This window comes from Coregonus clupeaformis, chromosome 16, assembly GCF_020615455.1.
Source record: "Coregonus clupeaformis isolate EN_2021a chromosome 16, ASM2061545v1, whole genome shotgun sequence".
Classification (NCBI taxonomy): domain Eukaryota; kingdom Metazoa; phylum Chordata; class Actinopteri; order Salmoniformes; family Salmonidae; genus Coregonus; species Coregonus clupeaformis.
The window spans coordinates 39,037,307-39,056,977 of NC_059207.1; the positions used below are offsets into that span (position 1 = coordinate 39,037,307).

The 19,671-nt window shown below is 44.6% G+C and overlaps 1 protein-coding gene across 1 annotated transcript in view; it reads left to right on the forward strand.

Moving 5' to 3' along the window:
• The window catches only part of LOC121584775 (nuclear receptor corepressor 2-like), a 204,824-nt gene that overhangs the window by 66,960 nt on the left and 118,193 nt on the right, over positions 1 to 19,671 (forward strand). The window contains exons 2-3 of the mRNA XM_045225707.1: positions 10,282 to 10,477; positions 15,759 to 15,871. Coding sequence (XP_045081642.1) covers positions 10,373 to 10,477; positions 15,759 to 15,871 — 218 coding nt within the window. The 5' untranslated portion in view covers positions 10,282 to 10,372. The remainder of the gene's footprint in view (positions 1 to 10,281; positions 10,478 to 15,758; positions 15,872 to 19,671) is intronic.

Sequence of the window (19,671 nt, forward strand, 5' to 3'; positions counted from 1 at the left end):
GAAGTGTGAATATCACTGACAGGTTGTTTTTGGAGCACATGCGCATAACATTTAGAAAACGGGAACAAGTGTCGGGGTGAACAGGACGGTAGGCCACTTAATTTTTTCCCTGTGGTATCACGATACTACTCGATATCGTGATATGATACATGGCCTGGTATAATATAATTAGTAAAATATTGGTATCGTGACGCCACTAATATAGCCAGTCTCATAAAAAGATGCTGTTGTTCACGTTCATTCTAAAATGTAACAAAAAGATGTCACAAACATGTTGTTGAAATGTTTGTTTCCAGTATTGATATTAGGAGGGGAAGAATTTGGGTTAACATTACTACCTATAATCCAGTAGAATGTCCAAGAGTATTTTTTATTTAACCTTTATTTAACTAGGCAAATCAATTAAGAACACATTCATATTTACAATGACGGCCTACTAAGAGGCAAAAGGCATCCTGCGGGGAAGGGGGATTAAAAATAAAAATGTATTCAAGCTCTGCAGATGTGATCATAAGAGAATTATAAATACTTGGGTCTTTGAGAATGGGACTTTGCAGATGTTGCTTGTAATGCTTCAAGTATCTGATTAGATATTGATCTATGTGTTATGCCAGTTAGAGTGAGTGAGGCACCGTGAGACTGCAGTGTGCCTGTCTATTCTCATGGCATCTCAGTGTGTGCATAAAGCCCCTCTGTTCCTCACTAGCAGACCCACGCTCAGGGTTTCATAACGCTGCGTGACTGTGAAATCAAATGAAACTGTGTGGCAGATAGTGAGACAGGAATGAAGGCCAGATAGTGCTCCTCATTAGGAGAATCTCAATTGCATACTCCTCACGTCCTCGCTTCCGCAAAACCCATTTGGAGGAGACGGCCAGAGTGCAGGGACCTCTGGCTTTCTGTAGACTTGGGCGGAGTACCGTATATACTGTATACTGGAGTATTTGGAAAAAGTCACAGAGTGGTTTTTCAATACCATCAATACCGTTGAAACTATTTATTTGAAGTTTTGAATATTTGTAGCTACTTTTTAAGTGAATACCTGCAGTCAACTTGTGCAATACGTTAGTAGATCAAGAATATTGCGTTCTTCATTTCATCTGTCACATTATGTAGCTTATGGTAGTCCCCAGTCACGTGGTGTTTGTTTACAAGCACACAACGACATGAGACCGGAGCCTTGTGAGTCACTCACTGTCGTGCAGCATGCGCCAGGTGATGTAATTACAGTATGAAATTCACAACTAAATGTTTTCAGGCTAGATATCTTATATAAATTAAGTTAACTGTCTAAAGTGTGCTAAATGCTCTGCAGTTGTGCATTTGGTTTTCTAAGCTAAGTGGTTAAGCTTCTTCCAAAATAAAGCATTCGCTTGGTAACAGCAGAGAATCCCCTCCTGGATCAAGAGCCTTGCTGGCTAATATTCATTTTGTGCGTGCATCAAACATTGAGTAGTGTTTTTGAGTTACTTATATACTTGTATAGTTTAGGTCTGAAACTGTACAAAATGTTCAATGCGCTAGTTAGCATTTAGTTAGCTTTGTCTATGAGGATTCATTAGTACTTGTTAGCATTTTGTTAGCATTCTGGTAAGTAATGTTTTTTTTTAGCTTTGAAAATTTGTACTTTTTAAATAAATACCTGCAGTCAACTTGTGCACTAGGTAATAGATAAACCAGATCGCGTTGATCATTTCGCCCATTAGATCATTTTTCATTATGAAGCGGTTTGAGCCGGTCACGTGTGTTTGTTTACAAAGAAGGACAACTAGCAAAATGGGAGCTTTGTGAGGTGCATCGCTCCTCAAATCAAATCAAATCAAATGTTATTGGCCACATGCGCCGAATACAACGTGCAGACATTACAGTGAAATGCTTACTTACAGCCCTTAACCAACAGTGCATTTATTTTTTAATGAAAAAGTAAAATAAAACAACAACAAAAAAGTGTTGAGAAAAAAAGAGCCTGAAGTAAAATAAAATAACAGTAAGGAGGCTATATATATACAGGGGGGTACCGGTGCAGAGTCAATGTGCGGGGGCACCAGCTAGTTGAGGTAGTTGAAGTAATATGTACATGTGGGTAGAGTTAAAGTGACTATGCATAAATAATTTAACAGTGTAGCAGCAGCATAAAAAGGTGGGGTGGGGGTGGGGGGGGGGCGTGCAAATAGTCCGGGTAGCCATGATTAGCTGTTCAGGAGTCTTATGGCTTGGGGGTAGAAGCTGTTGAGAAGTATTTTGGACCTAGACTTGGCACTCCGGTACCGCTTGCCGTGCGGTAGCAGAGAGAACAGTCTATGACTAGGGTGGCTGGAGTCTTGCCAAATCTTTTCAGTCTCCTGAGGGGGAATAGGCTTTGTCGTTCCCTCTTCACGACTGTCTTGGTGTGTTTGGACCATGGTAGTTCGTTGGTGATGTGGACACCAAGGAACTTGAAGCTCTCAACCTGTTCCACTACAGCCCCGTCGATGAGAATGGGGGCGTGCTCAGTCCTTTTTTTTTTTTTTTCCTTTCCTGTAGTCCACAATCATCTCTTTTGTCTTGGTCACGTTGAGGGAGAGGTTGTTACCCTGCTAAATGGCATATTATTATTATTATTATTATTATTATTATTATCCTGGCACCACACGGCCAGGTCTCTGACCTCCTCCCGATAGGCTGTCTCATCGTTGTCGGTGATCAGGCCTACCACTGTTGTGTCGTCAGCAAACTTAATGTTGGTGTTGGAGTCGTGCCTGGCCATGCAGTCATGGGTGAACAGGGAGTACAGGAGGGGACTGAGCACGCACCCCTGAGTGGCCCCCGTGTTGAGGATCAGTGTGGCAGATGTGTTGTTACCTACCCTTACCACCTGGGGGCGGCCCGTCAGGAAGTCCAGGATCCAGTTGCAGAGGGAGGTGTTTAGTCCCAGGATCCTTAGCTTCGTGATGAGCTTTGAGGGCACTATGGTGTTGAATGATGAGCTGTAGTCAATGAATAGCATTCTCACGTAGGTGTTCCTCTTGTCCAGGTGGGAAAGGGCAGTGTGGAGTACAATAGAGATTGCATCATCTGTGTATCTGTTGGGGCGGTATGCAAATTGGAGTGGGTCTAGGGTTTCTGGGATAATGGTGTTGATGTGAGCCATGACCAGCCTTTCAAAGCACTTCATGGCTACAGACGTCAGTGCTACGGGTTGGTAGTCATTTAGGCAGGTTATCTTAGTGTCCTTGGGCACGGGGACTATGGTGGTCTGCTAGAAACATGTTGGTATTACAGACTCAGTCAGGGACATGTTGAAAATGTCAGTGAAGACACTTGCCAGTTGGTCAGCACATGCTCGGAGTACACGTCCTGGTAATCCGTCTGGCCCTGCGGCCTTGTGAACGTTGACCTGCTTAAAAGTCTTACTCACATTGGCTACGGAGAGCGTGATCATATAGTCATCCGGAACAGCTGATGCTCTCATGCATGCTTCAGTGTTGCTTGCCTCGAAGCGAGCATAGAAGTGGTTTAGCTCGTCTGGAAGTATTGTGTCACTGGGCAGCTCACGGCTGTGCTTCCCTTTTGTAGTCTGTAATAGTTTTCAAGCCCTGCCACATCCGACGAGCGTCAGAGCCGGTGTAGTACGATTCAATCTTAGTCCTGTTTTGACTCTTTGCCTGTTTGATGGTTCATCGGAGGGCATAGCGGGATTTCTTATAAGCGTCCGGGTTAGAGTCCCGCTCCTTGAAACCGGCAGCTCTACCCTTTAGCTCAGTGCGGATGTTGCCTGTAATCCATGGCTTCTGGTTGGGGTATGTACGTACGGTCACTGTGGAGACGACATCATCGATGCACTTATTGATGAAGCCAGTGACTGATGTGGTGTACTCCTCAATGCTATCTGAAGAAACCCGGAACATGTTCCAGTCTGTGCTAGCAAAACAGTCCTGTAGCTTAGCATCTGTGTCATTTGACCACTTTTTTATTAACCGAGTCACTGTTGCTTCCTGCTTTAGTTTTTGCTTATAAGCAGGAATCAGGAGGATAGCGTTATGGTCAGATTTGCCAAATGGAGGGCGAGGGAGAGCTTTGTATGCGTCTCTGTGTGTGGAGTAAAGGTGGTCTAGAGTTTTTTTCCCTCTGGTTGCACATTTAACATGCTGGTAGAAATTAGGTAGAACGGATTTAAGTTTCCCTGCATTAAAGTCCCCGGCCACTAGGAGCGCTGCCTCTGGATGAGCGTTTTCCTGTTCACTTATGGCCTTATACAGCTCATTCAGTGCAATCTTAATGCCAGCATTGGTTTGTGGTGGTAAATAGACAGCTATGAAAAATATAGATGAAAACTCTCTTGGTAAATAGTGTGGTCTACAGCTTATCATGAGATACTCTACCTCAGGTGAGCAAAACCTTGAGACTTCCTTAGTATTTGATTTTGTGCACCAGCTGTTGTTTACAAATATACACAGACCGCCACCCCTTGTCTTACCGGAGTCAGCCGTTCTATCCTGCCGATGTAGCATATAGCCCGCTAGCTGTATGTTGTCCATGACGTCATTCAGCCACGACTCGGTGAAACATAAGATATTACAGTTTTTAATGTCCCGTTAGTAGGATAACCGTAATCTTAGGTCATCCAATTTATTCTCAAATGATTGAACATTGGCTAATAGGATTGTTGGAAGAGGCAGTTTACTCGCTCGCCGTCGGATCCTTACAAGGCACCCCGACCTACGTCCACGATATCTCCGTCTCTTTCTCATACAAATGACAGGGATTTGGGCCTTGTTGGGTGTCTGTAGGATATCCTTTGCGTCCGACTTGTTGAAGAAAACATCTTCGTCCAATACGAGGTTATAAGAGACGATGGCAGAAACATTATGTACAGAATAAATTACAAATAACGCGGAAAAGCACACATACAGTGGGGAAAAAAGTATTTAGTCAGCCACCAATTGTGCAAGTTCTCCCACTTAAAAAGATGAGAGAGGCCTGTAATTTTCATCATAGGTACACGTCAACTATGACAGACAAATTGAGATTTTTTCCCCCAGAAAATCACATTGTAGGATTTTTAATGAATTTATTTGCAAATTATGGTGGAAAATAAGTATTTGGTCACCTACTATGGCCAAGACCAAAGAGCTGTCAAAGGACACCAGAAACAAAATTGTAGACCTGCACCAGGCTGGGAAGACTGAATCTGCAATAGGTAAGCAGTGGAAAAAAAAAAGTAAGCAGCTTGGTTTGAAGAAATCAACTGTGGGAGCAATTATTAGGAAATGGAAGACATACAAGACCACTGATAATCTCCCTCGATCTGGGGCTCCACGCAAGATCTCACCCCGTGGGGTCAAAATGATCACAAGAACGGTGAGCAAAAATCCCAGAACCACACGGGGGGACCTAGTGAATGACCTGCAGAGAGCTGGGACCAAAGTAACAAAGCCTACCATCAGTAACACACTACGCCGCCAGGGACTCAAATCTTGTAGTGCCAGATGTGTCCCCCTGCTTAAGCCAGTACATGTCCAGGCCCGTCTGAAGCTTGCTAGAGTGCATTTGGATGATCCAGAAGAGGATTGGGAGAATGTCATATGGTCAGATGAAACCAAAATAGAACTTTTTGGTAGAAACTCAACTCGTCGTGTTTGGAGGACAAAGAATGCTGAGTTGCATCCAAAGAACACCATACCTATTGTGAAGCATGGGGGTGGAAACATCATGCTTTGGGGCTGTTTTTCTGCAAAGGGACCAGGACGAATGATATCGTGAGATTTTGAGTGAAAACCTCCTTCCATCCTCTGCGGAAGCATAGTTCCCGCTCAGCCCAGTCAAAACTGTTCGCTGCTCTGGCACCCCAATGGTGGAACAAGCTCCCTCACGACGCCAGGACAGCAGAGTCACTCACCACCTTCCGGAGACATTTGAAACCCCACCTCTTTAAGGAATACCTGGGATAGGATAAAGTAAAACCCCCCACCCCAAAAAAAAAAAAAAAAAAAAAAACATATTGTAAAGTGCTTATCCCACTGGCTATAAGGTGAATGCACCAATTTGTAAGTCGCTCTGGATAAGAGCGTCTGCTAAATGACGTAAATGTAAATGTAAATGAAACGTGGCTGGGTCTTTCAGCATGACAATGATCCCAAACACACCGCCCGGGCAACGAAGGAGTGGCTTTGTAAGAAGCATTTCAAGGTCCTGGAGTGGCCTAGCCAGTCTCCAGATCTCAACCCCATAGAAAATCTTTGGACAGCCCCAAAACATCACTGCTCTAGAGGAGATCTGCATGGAGGAATGGGCCAAAATACCAGCAACATTGTGTGAAAACCTTGTGAAGACTTACAGAAAACATTTGACCTGTGTCATTGCCAACAAAGGGTATATAACAAAGTATTGAGAAACTTTTGTTATTGACCAAATACTTATTTTCCACCATAATTTGCAAATAAATTCATAAAAAATCCTACAATGTGATTTTTGGAGAACTTGCGCAATTGGTGGCTGACTAAATACTTTTTTTCCCCACTGTAATAGTACAATTGGTTAGAGGGCTGTAAAACGGCAGCCATCTTCTCCGGCGCCATTCTGCAGCGCAATTTAAGTGAGGTCATCAAGTTACACTACTATTGTTTGCTAGCTTTATATCTTAGAACTATTAAGTTAACAATCTCAAATAAATTCTCTCCAGCTGGGTTTTGCTAACTTGCTGATGGTAGCTAGGTGGCTAACGTTAGCTTGCAAGATCAAGCTTCTTTGTAACAGTGGAAGAGACACTCCCCTCCTGGATTAAAATCCCTGCTGCCAGTGGTGTAAAAATACTTTAAGTAAAAATACTTTAACCACTTAAGTCGTTTTTTTGGGGTATCTGTGCTTTACTTTACTATTAATATTTTTGACAACTTTAACTTTTACTCCACTACATTTGTGTGGTCCTCTGTAGCTCAGCTGGAAGAGCACGGCGCTTGTAACGCCAAGGTAGTGGGTTCGATCCCCGGGACCACCCATACACAAAAATGTATGCACGCATGACTGTAAGTCGCTTTGGATAAAAGCGTCTGCTAAATGGCATATTATTATTATTACATAAAAAAAAAAAAAAAGATGTCCTTTTTACTCCATACATTTTACCTGACACCCTTGAATGCTTATTAGCAGGACAGGAAAATGGTTCAATTCACGCACTTATCAAGAGAACATCCCTGGTCATCCCTAATGTCTCCGGCGGACTAACTAAACACAAATGCTTCGTTTGTAAATTATGTCTGGGTTTTGGAGTGTGCCCCTGGCTAAAAAACAATACAATTGTGCAGTCTGGTTTGCTTAATATAAGGAATTTGAAAGTATTTATACTTTTGATACTTAAGTATATTTAAAAGCAAATACTTTTAGACTTTTACTCAAGTAGTATTTCACTGGGTGACTTTCAAGTTTGCTTGAGTCAATTTCTTTCAAGGTATCTTTACTTTTACTCAATTATGACAATTGGCTACTTTTTAACCCGCTGCCTGCTGCCTAATATTTGTTTTGTGCGTGCTGCAAACTGCGTTTTGAGATACTTGCATAACTTTATGAGCTGGGTTGTCTGTTCTAGTAGTAAATGTTTGCATGTGCTTGTTTAGCATTTACCTAGCATCTGCAATGAGAATTCCTTAGTACTCCTTAGCGTTCTGGTAAGTGAAGTTTTTGGGGCTTTTTTTACGCTTTCGATCCTTGTGTGCACTACCGGTAATACCGTATATCCCGGGATGGCACATGCATGGTATGGAAATCTGGATACCGCCCAACCCTATCGTTCTCATCCAATGGGTTTTGATAAGGAGGCGGGGAGAGAGGATGCGAGCAGTATCCAATGATGATTTTCCCAATGTGTCGTAAACTGTGAAAGTCAGGGAGAAAGCAGCATGGGCAGAATGAGAAGCCATGGATAAGGAGGCTGGTACATTGGTTGTTTTGACCCGTCCCTCATAGACATACTGTGCCCTGTGCTTTATGGTTTTGAAACTTTATGAACAGATTTTTTTAATCAGCTAACTGAAGATTACCTCCGATATAGCCTACTGTAAGTTATTCAATTGTCTGTGTAGCATTTCTTTAATAAAGTAAGATGAAACTGAAATGAAGAACTGATATAGCCTAGGCATAGCAGGTTAGTGCAGGGTTTCATGATGACTTGACTACTGGGAAGTGATATTGTACTGTTTTCAGTTCTACAGCTGCAACTCTTTAGGCCTAGTAGTATCTATGCGAGAGAGAGAGCTCTGGTTTGGGTGGTTGCTCGAAGCCAAGGCACTGTAGCATCACATCATGTTAGACCATAGTGCTGGCAGCCATACGCACCGTCCCTCCATGTGTAGACTGCCGAGCAGTGGTGACACATGAGCTACCAGGGTCTTCATTCCTCAGAGGCCCAGGGAAATGGCAAGGGTCCTAATGCCTCTTTTGGCAAGAGTCACAGGTCACAGGTAATGAGTATCCTACTCCCAGTCCCTGTTACTATCAAAATACAGGGTTTTGTGAATGTCGTGCTTATGTGAATGTCTGATGAATCTAAAAGTGATCTTCCTCTTTCAGTTTTGTTTCACTCTATTCTGCCATCTTTTATAACCACCCACCCACGTATTTGAGACATTTAGGTTATTGATAAGGATTGTTTCAAATTAACCACTAGTTCGCTTAAATCCAATGTCCTCCCTGCTCTGTAAAATCAAACAAAATCCTTGACTGCAGGGTAGAGCTGGGACGATACACCGAAAATTATCGACACCGACCATACCGATCACTTATTGCAGGCATTTTGCTGATATTGTTCATTACGATAAGTAGCCTATAGTAGAGAAATGCAAATTTTTAAATGAAATAAGTTTGCTAATAGGGGTAATTGTTAATAGGGCAATTGATGGCTACAACCGTCAAACTAGTAGTCGTAGTTTACAGGACAATAAAAAACTACTGAGGAAGGGGTCATAATTTCAATCACTGAATTAAATATTAATTATATATATATATGAACTGAATATGGTTGTCTACAACTTCCAATTTAATTAACTAAACATGGCCGTTAATAACACAAAGCTACAACAACAATACGCTGAAGTTATAGGCTATTTATAAAATTTGTTTGCCAGCTCTGGTAGGCTACACTCACGCATTCACTCACTCACTCACTCACTCACTCAGCCACAGCCTGCCTCATTGCCTGATAGTCAGCAGCAGGTCACAGTGAAATAGTTAAAAAAAATGTTTTTTAGATAATTGCCATGGCGGCCGCGGTGCAACTTAGAAGTAGCTCAAAAACCTGCAACCCGCGACCAATACATTTTCACCCACGACATCGTTTTCAAAGTAGCCCAAGTTCGGGAAAACCGCAGACATGGCAACCCTGGTTAGCGCATCAATTCAGGCAATTTACTGCAATATGGATTTTTGTCCATGTCGCCCAGCTCTGCTCCAGGGGATTTGGTACTGTAAATCTCTGCTTTATAGGCTATATGCTGCTGTGTTCTATAGCAATCTATTTTCTCTCATTAATGTGTATTGTAATAGGTATGAAAACAGTAAGAGGATTACACCTCTCTCTTCCCACTCCTCTTTTATTTTAATTTAATCACAGTGAAGGATAGGAGATCTTGTCCATGAGCTTTTACAAAGTGATTGTGGGGGAGAAGCCTACTCAAATAGCACAGAGCACTCGTCGTATCCCTCCATTTTGAATCCATCTCTCAATCACACTAAAAGTGCACTCGCTGCCGTTTGGTGAAATGTCATTGGCGTTAACTTAATTGGTGTCGGAACATCCATACTTAACATAGTGTATTATTTAGGGTGCATGGATATCCCTGTTAAACCCTGGGCATTAGGTTATCAACTAGCTGCTTGACTTAGCCTAGCTTTTCATAGACATAACTCCTCCAGTGCGAGGGACACAAGGCCATTCAGTGTGAAGGCAGGCAGGGCCAGGGAGCCAAGTATCCGGCCAAGCAGGTGCAAGATCTGAGTCCCCTCCACCAGGAACAGTGGAAATGCTAGCAGCTGCTGGAGAGAGGTGCTGACCCTCTTATATCCAGGATGCACTGACACATTTGTCTCGAACTGGTCCAAAAGAGCTGGTGGCCAAATAGCATTTAACCGTTCTCAATCTACATACTGCTAGAATGATTATTATTGTTCTGCAGAAAGCTGATAACTGTGCCTAAGACTACCAAAACCCTGATAGGACTTATGACTTCAAACTGGCTTGATTTGGGTTGGTCAACTGTCCTGACTTGTAAGTGACAAGTGTCTCATCATGCTGTTCTCTTCTCCCTACAGGTCGCTGTCTGCTGGACCAAACCCATGATGTACCACGCCTGCTCTGCAGCCCCACCCACATCCTGTCTGTAGAGGAAGCGGCCGCACCAGCATGTCCTCCCACCACCAATCCTTGCCTCAGGGCCGGAGGGCTGTGGACACCCGCCACCTGCCAAACCCTGCCAGTCTACCACTCCAGCTGGCACGGGCACACACGGTAAGAGCCCTGGGAAACCCTGGACCAAACTAGCTGGAGACAGGAACACTGGTACTTCACAAGAAAAGCTCAGTTCATAATGATCTACATGTAGATGTTACCCCGGTGCCCTTAGATTAGCTGTGTTTTAGTCAACAGAGAATTATCCTGCACTGAACAACTACACTGTTGAGGGTACACTGTTGTGCACACAGAGGACATGCCGCCCTAGAACCTGCTCCCTTATTAGATGTTTGAGTTGAAAGTTCATGTTTTCATGGTGGAATCATGTTAAAGATTTCTCCATTATGCCCTCATTTCTTCCCTCATTTCCAAGATGGCGTAGCAGTGCGGTCGCTTTTATTTTTCGTCCTGTGTAAATATCCCGCTTCTTGTTTTTGTCTATATTTCTCAATTTTTTACTTTCATTCTTTAACTAAATATACTTTCCTGCAACCCGCCTCACCCAACGTGGAAAGGATTCTATTATTTCTTCATAACTTTCATCAAGAACCGTAAGCTGAAAATAGTGGCTACCTGTTATTAGTCACCGTTAGCGTCTTCACCATTGTCCGTGGCCTACACTATCCACCAGCCAGCTCTAGCTCTAGCCTGGACAATTCGTCGGCCAGTCTGCACAGCGTGCTATCGACCCAGCGTGCTATCGACCCAGAGCTTATTGGACTTTCTGCCGGAATCACTGGACCCTAGCGCCGGATCATCACAACCAGCTAGCTAGCTAGCTTCAACCTGTTGTTGGCTGATTACCATTACCATTGCCCTATAGCAAGCACCAGTTAGCCTTGAGCTAGCCTCAGGCCCATCTCCCGGCTATCTACCTCTCTGTCAACCGGACGGGACCTCCTAGTGTTGACACTGAGCCCCGCCCGATCCAACACGACTGGTTTGCCGACGAAATAGTCTGATGTGGTTTCAACAGGCTTCCCGTTGCGACGACCACGAAGATCCATCTGCCACCCCGGCCCGCTAGCACACGCAAACCACAACTGTGCTCCCTGCTAGCTGTGCCGAAGCACCAATTTGAACTGCTCTCGGACTCACATATTGCTGTTCACTGGACCTTATGATCACTCAGCTGCACAGCTGATGCCTGCTGGACTGTTCCTTTACACGGTACCCTGTCCTGTTTATTCTGTTTAGTCTTAGCCCAAACGTTATCGCTATTTCCAGTTGTGTCTTAGCTCTCTCTAATAACACATGTGACTGCTTTATGCCTCTCTCCCATGTCAATTATGCCTTGCCTATTGCTGTTTGGGTTAGTTCTTATTATACAATTTCAATGTAGAACCCCTAGTCCCTCTCAAACTGCCTCATACAGTTCCTTTGTTCCCCCCCACATACACGCCGAGACCGGCTCAATCGATGCCTCCAATGACGCTATCTCTTTCATTGTTACACAACGCTTAGGGTTACCTGAACTGTACTCATATCCTTCCATATCCTTTTCTGTACATAATGCCCTGAATCTTTTCTACAACGCCCGGAGAACTGCCCCCCTTTATTCTATGTACCCAACGCACTAGAAGACCAGTTCTTAAAGCCTTTAGTCGTATCCTTATTCTAGTCCTCCTCTGTTCCTCTGGTGATGTAGAGGCTAACCCAGGCCCTGCAGCCCCCAGTATCACTCCTACTCCCCAGGAGCTATCATTTGTTGACTTCTGTAACCGTAAAAGTCTTGGTTTTCTGCACATAAATATCAGAAGCCTCCTTCCTAAGTTTGAGTTATTCACTGCGTTAGCACACTCCGCCAACCCTGATGTTCTAGCAGTGTCTGAATCCTGGCTTAGGAAGGCCACCAAAAATTCTGAAATTTCCATCCCCAACTATAACATTTTACCTCTAGATAGAACTGCCAAAGGGGGTGGAGTTGCAATCTACTGTAGAGATAGCCTGCAGAGCTCCATCATACTATCCAGGTCTGTGCCCAAACAGTTTGAGCTTCTACTTCTAAAAATCCACCTTTCCAGAAATAAATCTCTCACTGTTGCCGCTTGCTACAGACCCCCCTCAGCCCCCAGCTGTGCCCTGGACACCATATGTGAATTGATCGCCCCCCATCTATCCTCAGAGTTCGTACTGCTTGGTGACCTAAATTGGGATATGCTTAACACCCCAGCCATCCTACAATCTAAACTAGATGCCCTCAATCTCACACAAATTATCAACGAACCTACCAGGTACAACCCTAAATCCGTAAACATGGGTACCCTCATAGATATCATCCTGACTAACTTACCCTCTAAATACACCTCCGCTGTCTTCAACCAGGATCTCAGCGATCACTGCCTTATTGCCTGCGTCCGTAACGGGTCCGCGGTCAAACGACCACCCCTCATCACTGTCAAACGCTCCCAAAAACATGCCCCATTCAAGAAATACAGAACTAAGAACAGATATAGCCCCTGGTTCTCCTCAGACTTGACTGCCCTTGACCAGCACAAAAACATCCTGTGGCGTACTGCATTAGCATCAAATAGCCCCCGCGATATGCAACTTTTCAGGGAAGTTAGGAACCGATATACACAAGCAGTTAGGAAAGCAAAGGCTAACTTTTTCAAACAGAAATTTGCATCCTGTAGCACTAACTCCAAAAAGTTTTGGGACACTGTAAAGTCCATGGAAAATAAGAGCACTTCCTCCCAGCTGCCCACTGCACTGAGGCTAGGAAACACTATCACCACCGATAAATCTACAATAATCGAGAATTTCAACAAGCATTTTGCTACGGCTGGCCATGCTTTCCACCTGGCTACCACTACCCCGGCCACCAGCTCTGCACCCTCCGCTGCAACTTGCCCATGCCCCCCGCTTCTCCTTCACACAAATCCAGACAGCTGATGTTCTAAAAAGAGCTGCAAAATCTGGACCCCTACAAATCATCTGGGCTAGATAATCTGGACCCTTTCTTTCTAAAACTAGCCGCCGAAATTGTCGCAACCCCTATTACTAGCCTGTTCAACCTCTCTTTCGTAACGTCTGAGATCCCCAGAGATTGGAAAGCTGCCGCGGTCATCCCCCTCTTCAAAGGGGTGACACTCTAGATCCAAACTGTTACAGACCCATATCCATCCTGCCCTGCCTTTCAAAAGTTTTCGAAAGCCAAGTCAACAAACAGATCACCGACCATTTCGAATCCCACCGTACCTTCTCCGCTATGCAATCCGGTTTCCGAGCTGGTCATGGGTGCACTTCAGCCACGCTCAAGGTCCTAAACGATATTATAACCGCGATCGATAATAGACAGTACTGTGCAGCCGTTTTCATTGACCTGGCCAAGGCTTTTGACTCTGTCAACCACTGCATTCTTATTGGCAGACTAAATAGCCTTGGTTTCTCAAATGACTGCCTCGCCTGGTTCACCAACTACTTCTCAGATAGAGTTCAATGTGTCAAATCGGAGGGCCTGTTGTCTGGACCTATGGCAGTCTCTATGGGGGTGCCACAGGGTTCAATTCTTGGGCCAACTCTTTTCTCTGTGTATATCAATGACGTCGCTCTTGCTGCTGGTGACTCTCAGATCCACCTCTACGCAGACGACACCATTTTGTATACATCTGGCCCTTCATTGGACACTGTGTTAACAAACCTCCAAACGAGCTTCAATTCCATACAACACTCCTTCAGTAGCCTCCAACTGCTCTTAAACACTAGTAAAACTAAATGCATGCTCTTCAACCGAACGCTGCTTGCACCCGCCCACCCGACTAGAATCACTACTCTAGACGGGTCTGACCTAGAGTATGTGGACAACTACAAATATCTAGGTGTCTGGTTAGACTGTAAACTCTCCTTCCAGACTCACATTAAGAATCTCCAATCCAAAGTTAAATCTAGAATTGGTTTCCTATTTCGCAACAAAGCCTCCTTCACTCATGCTGCCAAACATGCCCTCGTAAAACTGACTATCCTACCGATCCTTGACTTCGGCGATGTCATTTACAAAATAGCCTCCAACACTCTACTCAGCAAATTGGATGTTGTCTATCACAGTGCCATCCGTTTTGTCTCCAAAGCCCCATATAATACCCACCACTGTGACCTGTACGCTCTTGTTGGCTGGTCCTCACTACATATTCGTCGCCAAACCCACTGGCTCCAGGCCATCTATAAATCACTGCTAGGCAAATCCCGCCTTATCTTAGCTCATTGGTCACCATAGCAACACCCACCCGTAGTCTGCGCTCCAGCGAGTATATCTCACTGGTCATCCCCAAAGCCAACACCTCCTTTGGCCGCAATTCCTTCCAGTTCTCTGCTGCCAATGACTGGAACAAATTGCAAAAATCTCTGAAGCTGGAGACACTTATCTCCCTCACTAACTTTAAGCATCAGTTGTCAAAGCACCTTACCGATCACTGCACCTGTACACAGCCCATCTGAAATTAGCCCGCCCAACTACCTCATCCCTATATTGTTATTTATTTTGCTCATTTGTACCCCAGTATCTCTATTTGCACATCATCTCTTGCACATCATTCCAGTGTTAATACTAAATTGTAATTATTTTGCACTATAGCCTATTTTATTGCCTTACCTCCATAACTTGCTAAATTTGCACACACTGTATATATATGTATTTCTGTTTCTGTATTTTTGATTTTTGACTTTGTTTTGTTTTACCCCATATGTAACTCTGTGTTGTTGTTTTTTATCGCACTGCTTTGCTTTATCTTGGCCAGGTCGCAGTTGTAAATGAGAACTTGTTCTCAACTGGTTTACCTGGTTAAATAAAGGTGAAATAAAAAATAAATAAAAATAAAAATAAAATCGCCATGACTGTTGTTTGAAAGGATCAGAGGGACACGTGTCTTGTCTTCCCAGAAGAGGCCCCTAGGTAGTACGTAGGTTCATCTCGTGGCTTGTTGTCCCGTGTTGGTGTGAGCTTCTCCCTCTATTCTAAGGAGAGAATCCAAGGGTTACCCCCCAGGATCCCCACAGCTGACCCTGCTTGTTAATCCCCCCCACTCCCACTTGTCATCACGTTGAGGAGGAGATGAGGGCAGATGGACAGTCCACAACCCACAGTTAGTCCCCTCAGCCTCAGCTCAGTGAGAGAGGCACAGGTGTAGAGGAATGGCCACTCTCTCACATATGTGTGAGGGAAATGGAGAGGATTATAATGTAATGACCAAGAAGGAAGAGGTAGATGAAGAGAGAGAAAACAAGGGAATGGGTGAATAAACATTAGAGACACGCTATCATAAACTTGTCTTGTCTCAGATTGGAAGAGTTCTGGTATGCTCCAGTGCTCTCCTCATGCGTTGTTGTGTGTGTGTTTCAGGATGTGGGACTGGTGGACTACCACCCTCACTCTCGGGACTACAGCTCACACATGGCTCAGCCCCACCGCCGCCGGCCCTCTCTGCTGTCCGAGTTCCAGCCAGGGAATGAGAGGTACGTAGCTAACTACTACTGTACTAGACATGATAACACACACCATCTGCTCTCCCTCAGGACCCCCTGGTTTCTTTGATCTCTCTTTTCTAGAAGCCTAAATCACTTTTTAAACCTTTGACGCGTCCGATCACATATTTGTGATCATTGTTGAGTGGTCCCTGCAGCTTACCATCGCAGTTATCTGATTGGAACAGTAGCAACAGAACATATGATGCAACAAACACGTCTAAACAGCATTGTTGTCTGAAAAGCATCTAAACAATGTTTTGAACTGATGGGAAAAAAATAAATCTTCACACCTTTATTCCTCAATTTGATATTTTATTGTAAAAGATAAATGCGAACTTCATCATCCAAGCATCACAAGGAACACATCCACAGCCAAACTCATTCCATAAACCAGTCTAAATAACCGGTTATGCTGACAAAAACTAAACATAAGTTAGTGACCTAACATCTAGACTTGGTGAGCACAAGGGAGACATGTAATATTGTTTAGAAAAGAGATGTGTGTCAGCTAAGCTAACAGCAGCTAAATTATTTATGACGGCAACCATATTTGTTTATGTTTGACAATCAGAAACTCCCTAATCCCAGAATGCTGTTCACTATAAGACGCAAATAAACAAAGTCAAATCCAAAGATGGCTGCGCCCAATGCCCGAAAAGATTAACTTAGTTTGGCCACTTTTCAGCATATTACAAATCTTCGATGTACTTGTTACAGTGTACACAAGATCCGGAGCACATTACTTTTACAAGTCGTTTACAGTTTTTGACAAATCACAAAGCAAATAATGTTATCACCTCACAGATAATCACCCCAAATACAAGCGCGAAAGCTAAACAGGGTTGCCAGATTTGGATAAAAATCCATTTTAGTCCATGGAGGGTAGAAATGGGGGAAGGTATCATGAGGGGATATGATGCAGGAAATACGGTGTATTCGGAAAGTATTGACACCTTCACTTTTTCCACATTTTGTTACGTTACAGCCTTATTCTAAAATAGATTAAATCGTTTTTTTCCTTATCAATCTACACACAATACCCCATAATGGCAAAGCAAAAACTGGTTTTTAGAAATGTATTAAAAATAAAGTACCTTGTTGAAGCACTTTGACAGTGATTTACAGCCCCACCGATTGAATTTACCACAGGTGGACTCCAATCAAGTTGTAGAAACATCTCAAGGATGGTCAGTGGAAACAGGATGCACCTGAGCTCAATTTGGAGTCTCTTTATTAAAAATTAAAAACAGATACTTTATTTACATAAGTATTCAGACCCTTTGCTATGAGTCTCGAAGTTGAGCTCCGGTGCATCCTGTTTCCATTGATCATCCCACTTGGAGTTTGCCAAATGGCACCTAAAGGACTCTGACCATGAGAAACAAGATTCTCTGGTCTGATGAAACCAAGATTGAACTCTTTGTCCTGAATGCCAAGCGTCATGTCTGGAGGAAACCTGAACCATCCCTATGGTGAAGCATGGTGGTGGCAGCATCATGCTGTGGGGATGTTTTTCAGCAGCAGGGACTGGGAGACTAGTCAGGATCGAGGGAAATATGAATGGACAGAGAGATCCTTGATGAAAACCTGCTCCAGAGCGTTCAGGACCTCAGACTGGGGTGAAGGTTCACCTTCCAACAGGACAAAGACTCTACGCACATAGCCAAGACAACGCAGTGGCTTCGGGACAAGTCTCTGAATGTCCTTGAGTGGCCCAGCCAGAGCCCGGACTTAAACCTGAACTAACATCTCTGGAGACACCTGAAAATAGCTGTGCAGCGACACTCCCCATCCAACCTGGCAGAGCTTGAGAGGATCTGCAGAGAAGAATGGGAGAAACTCTCCAAATACATGTGTGCCAAGCTTGTAGCATCATACCCAAGAAGACTCTAGGCTGTAATCGTTACCAAAGGTGCTTCAACAAAGTACTGAGTAAAGCATCTGAATACTAATGTAAATGTGATATTTCCGTTTATTTATTTATTTTATTTGCATAAATGTCTATAAACCTGTTTTTGCTTTGTCATTATGGGGTATTGTATGTAGATTGATGAGGGAAAAAAAGATTTAATCCATTTTAGAATAAGGCTGTAAAGTAACAAAATGTGGGAAAAGTAAAGGGGTCTGAATACTTTCTGAATGCTGTGTGTGTATGTATGTGTGTGTGTATATATATGTGTGTGTGTGTGTGTATATATATACAGTGGGGAGAACAAGTATTTGATACACTGCCGATTTTGCAGGTTTTCCTACTTACAAAGCATGTAGAAGTCTGTACGTTTTATCATAGGTACACTTCAACTGTGAGAGACGGAATCTAAAACAAAATCCAGAAAATCACATTGTATGATTTTTAAATAATTAATTTGCATTTTATTGCATGACATAAGTATTTGATCACCTACTGTCAAGGCGTGCTGAAGGTGGGTGTGGTGTAGGAATCATGCGCAGGACGCAGAGGCTCAGTCCAAAGGCTTTAGTGCAATATATAATATATATATACAACAGAAGCACAATAAGCCCGAAGGCAAAATGCACGACGCACACAGGCGACAAAACGAATGACGCACAAACATGTGCAAACAACCCTCTCCGAAACACTGGAGGGAAAAATGTAGCTCCAAACACGAAACAGAAGCGCAATCACACACAACGACAAGCACACACAACGAGAACTAAATAGGACACTAACGAGGACTAACAAGACACAGGTGTACAACATCCAGACAAAACCAAACGAACATGAAACATAGATCGGTGGCAGCTAGTACTCCGGGGGACGACGACCGCCGAAGCCTGCCCGAACCAGGAGGAGGAGCAGTCTCGGCCGAAACCGTGACAGTACCCCCCCTTGACACGCGGCTACAGCCGTGCGCCGACCCGGCCTCGGGGACGACCAGGAGGACGCGCGGAGCAGGGGCGCGCGGGATGGTCCCGGTGGAACTCCGAGCAGGAGAGATGGGTCTAGGATGTCCCTCCGCGGCACCCAGCACCGCTCCTCCGGGCCGTACCCCTCCCACTCCACGAGATACTGGAGACCCCCCATCCGGCGTCTGGAGTCCAAGATGGACCGAACGGTGTACGCCGGAATCCCCCTCGATGTCCAATGGGGGCGGAGGAGTCTCTATCTCATTGTCCTGGAGTGGACCAGCTACCACCGGCCTGAGAAGAGACACATGGAACGAGGGGTTAATATTCTTATATTCAACAGGTAGATGTAACTTATAACACACCTCGTTCAATCTTCTCAGGACTTTAAAGGGCCCCACAAACCGCCCGACCCAGCTTCCCGGCAGGGCAGGCGGAGGGGTAGGTTTCTGGTAGAGAGCCAGACTCGATCTCCGGGTGCGTACACCGGCCCCTCACTGCGGTGGAGATCGGCGCTCGCCTTGTGACGACGGACGGCCCGCTGCAGGTGGACGTGGGCAGCGTTCCACGTCTCTTCCGAGCGCCTCATCCAATCATCCACCGCAGGGGGCCTCGATCTGGCTCTGCTGCCACGGTGCCAGAACCGGCTGGTAACCTAATACACATTGGAAAGGGGTTAGGTTGGTAGAGGAGTGGCGGAGAGAATTCTGGGCCATCTCGGCCCAGGGAATGTAACGCGCCCACTCCTCAGGCCGGTCCTGGCAAAACGACCTCAGAAACCTACCCACATCCTGGTTGACACGTTCTACCTGCCCGTTACTTTTCGGGTGGTACCCCGAGGTAAGGCTAACCGAGACCCCCAAACGCTCCATAAATGCTCTCCACACCCGGGAGGTAAACTGGGGCCTCGATCAGACACT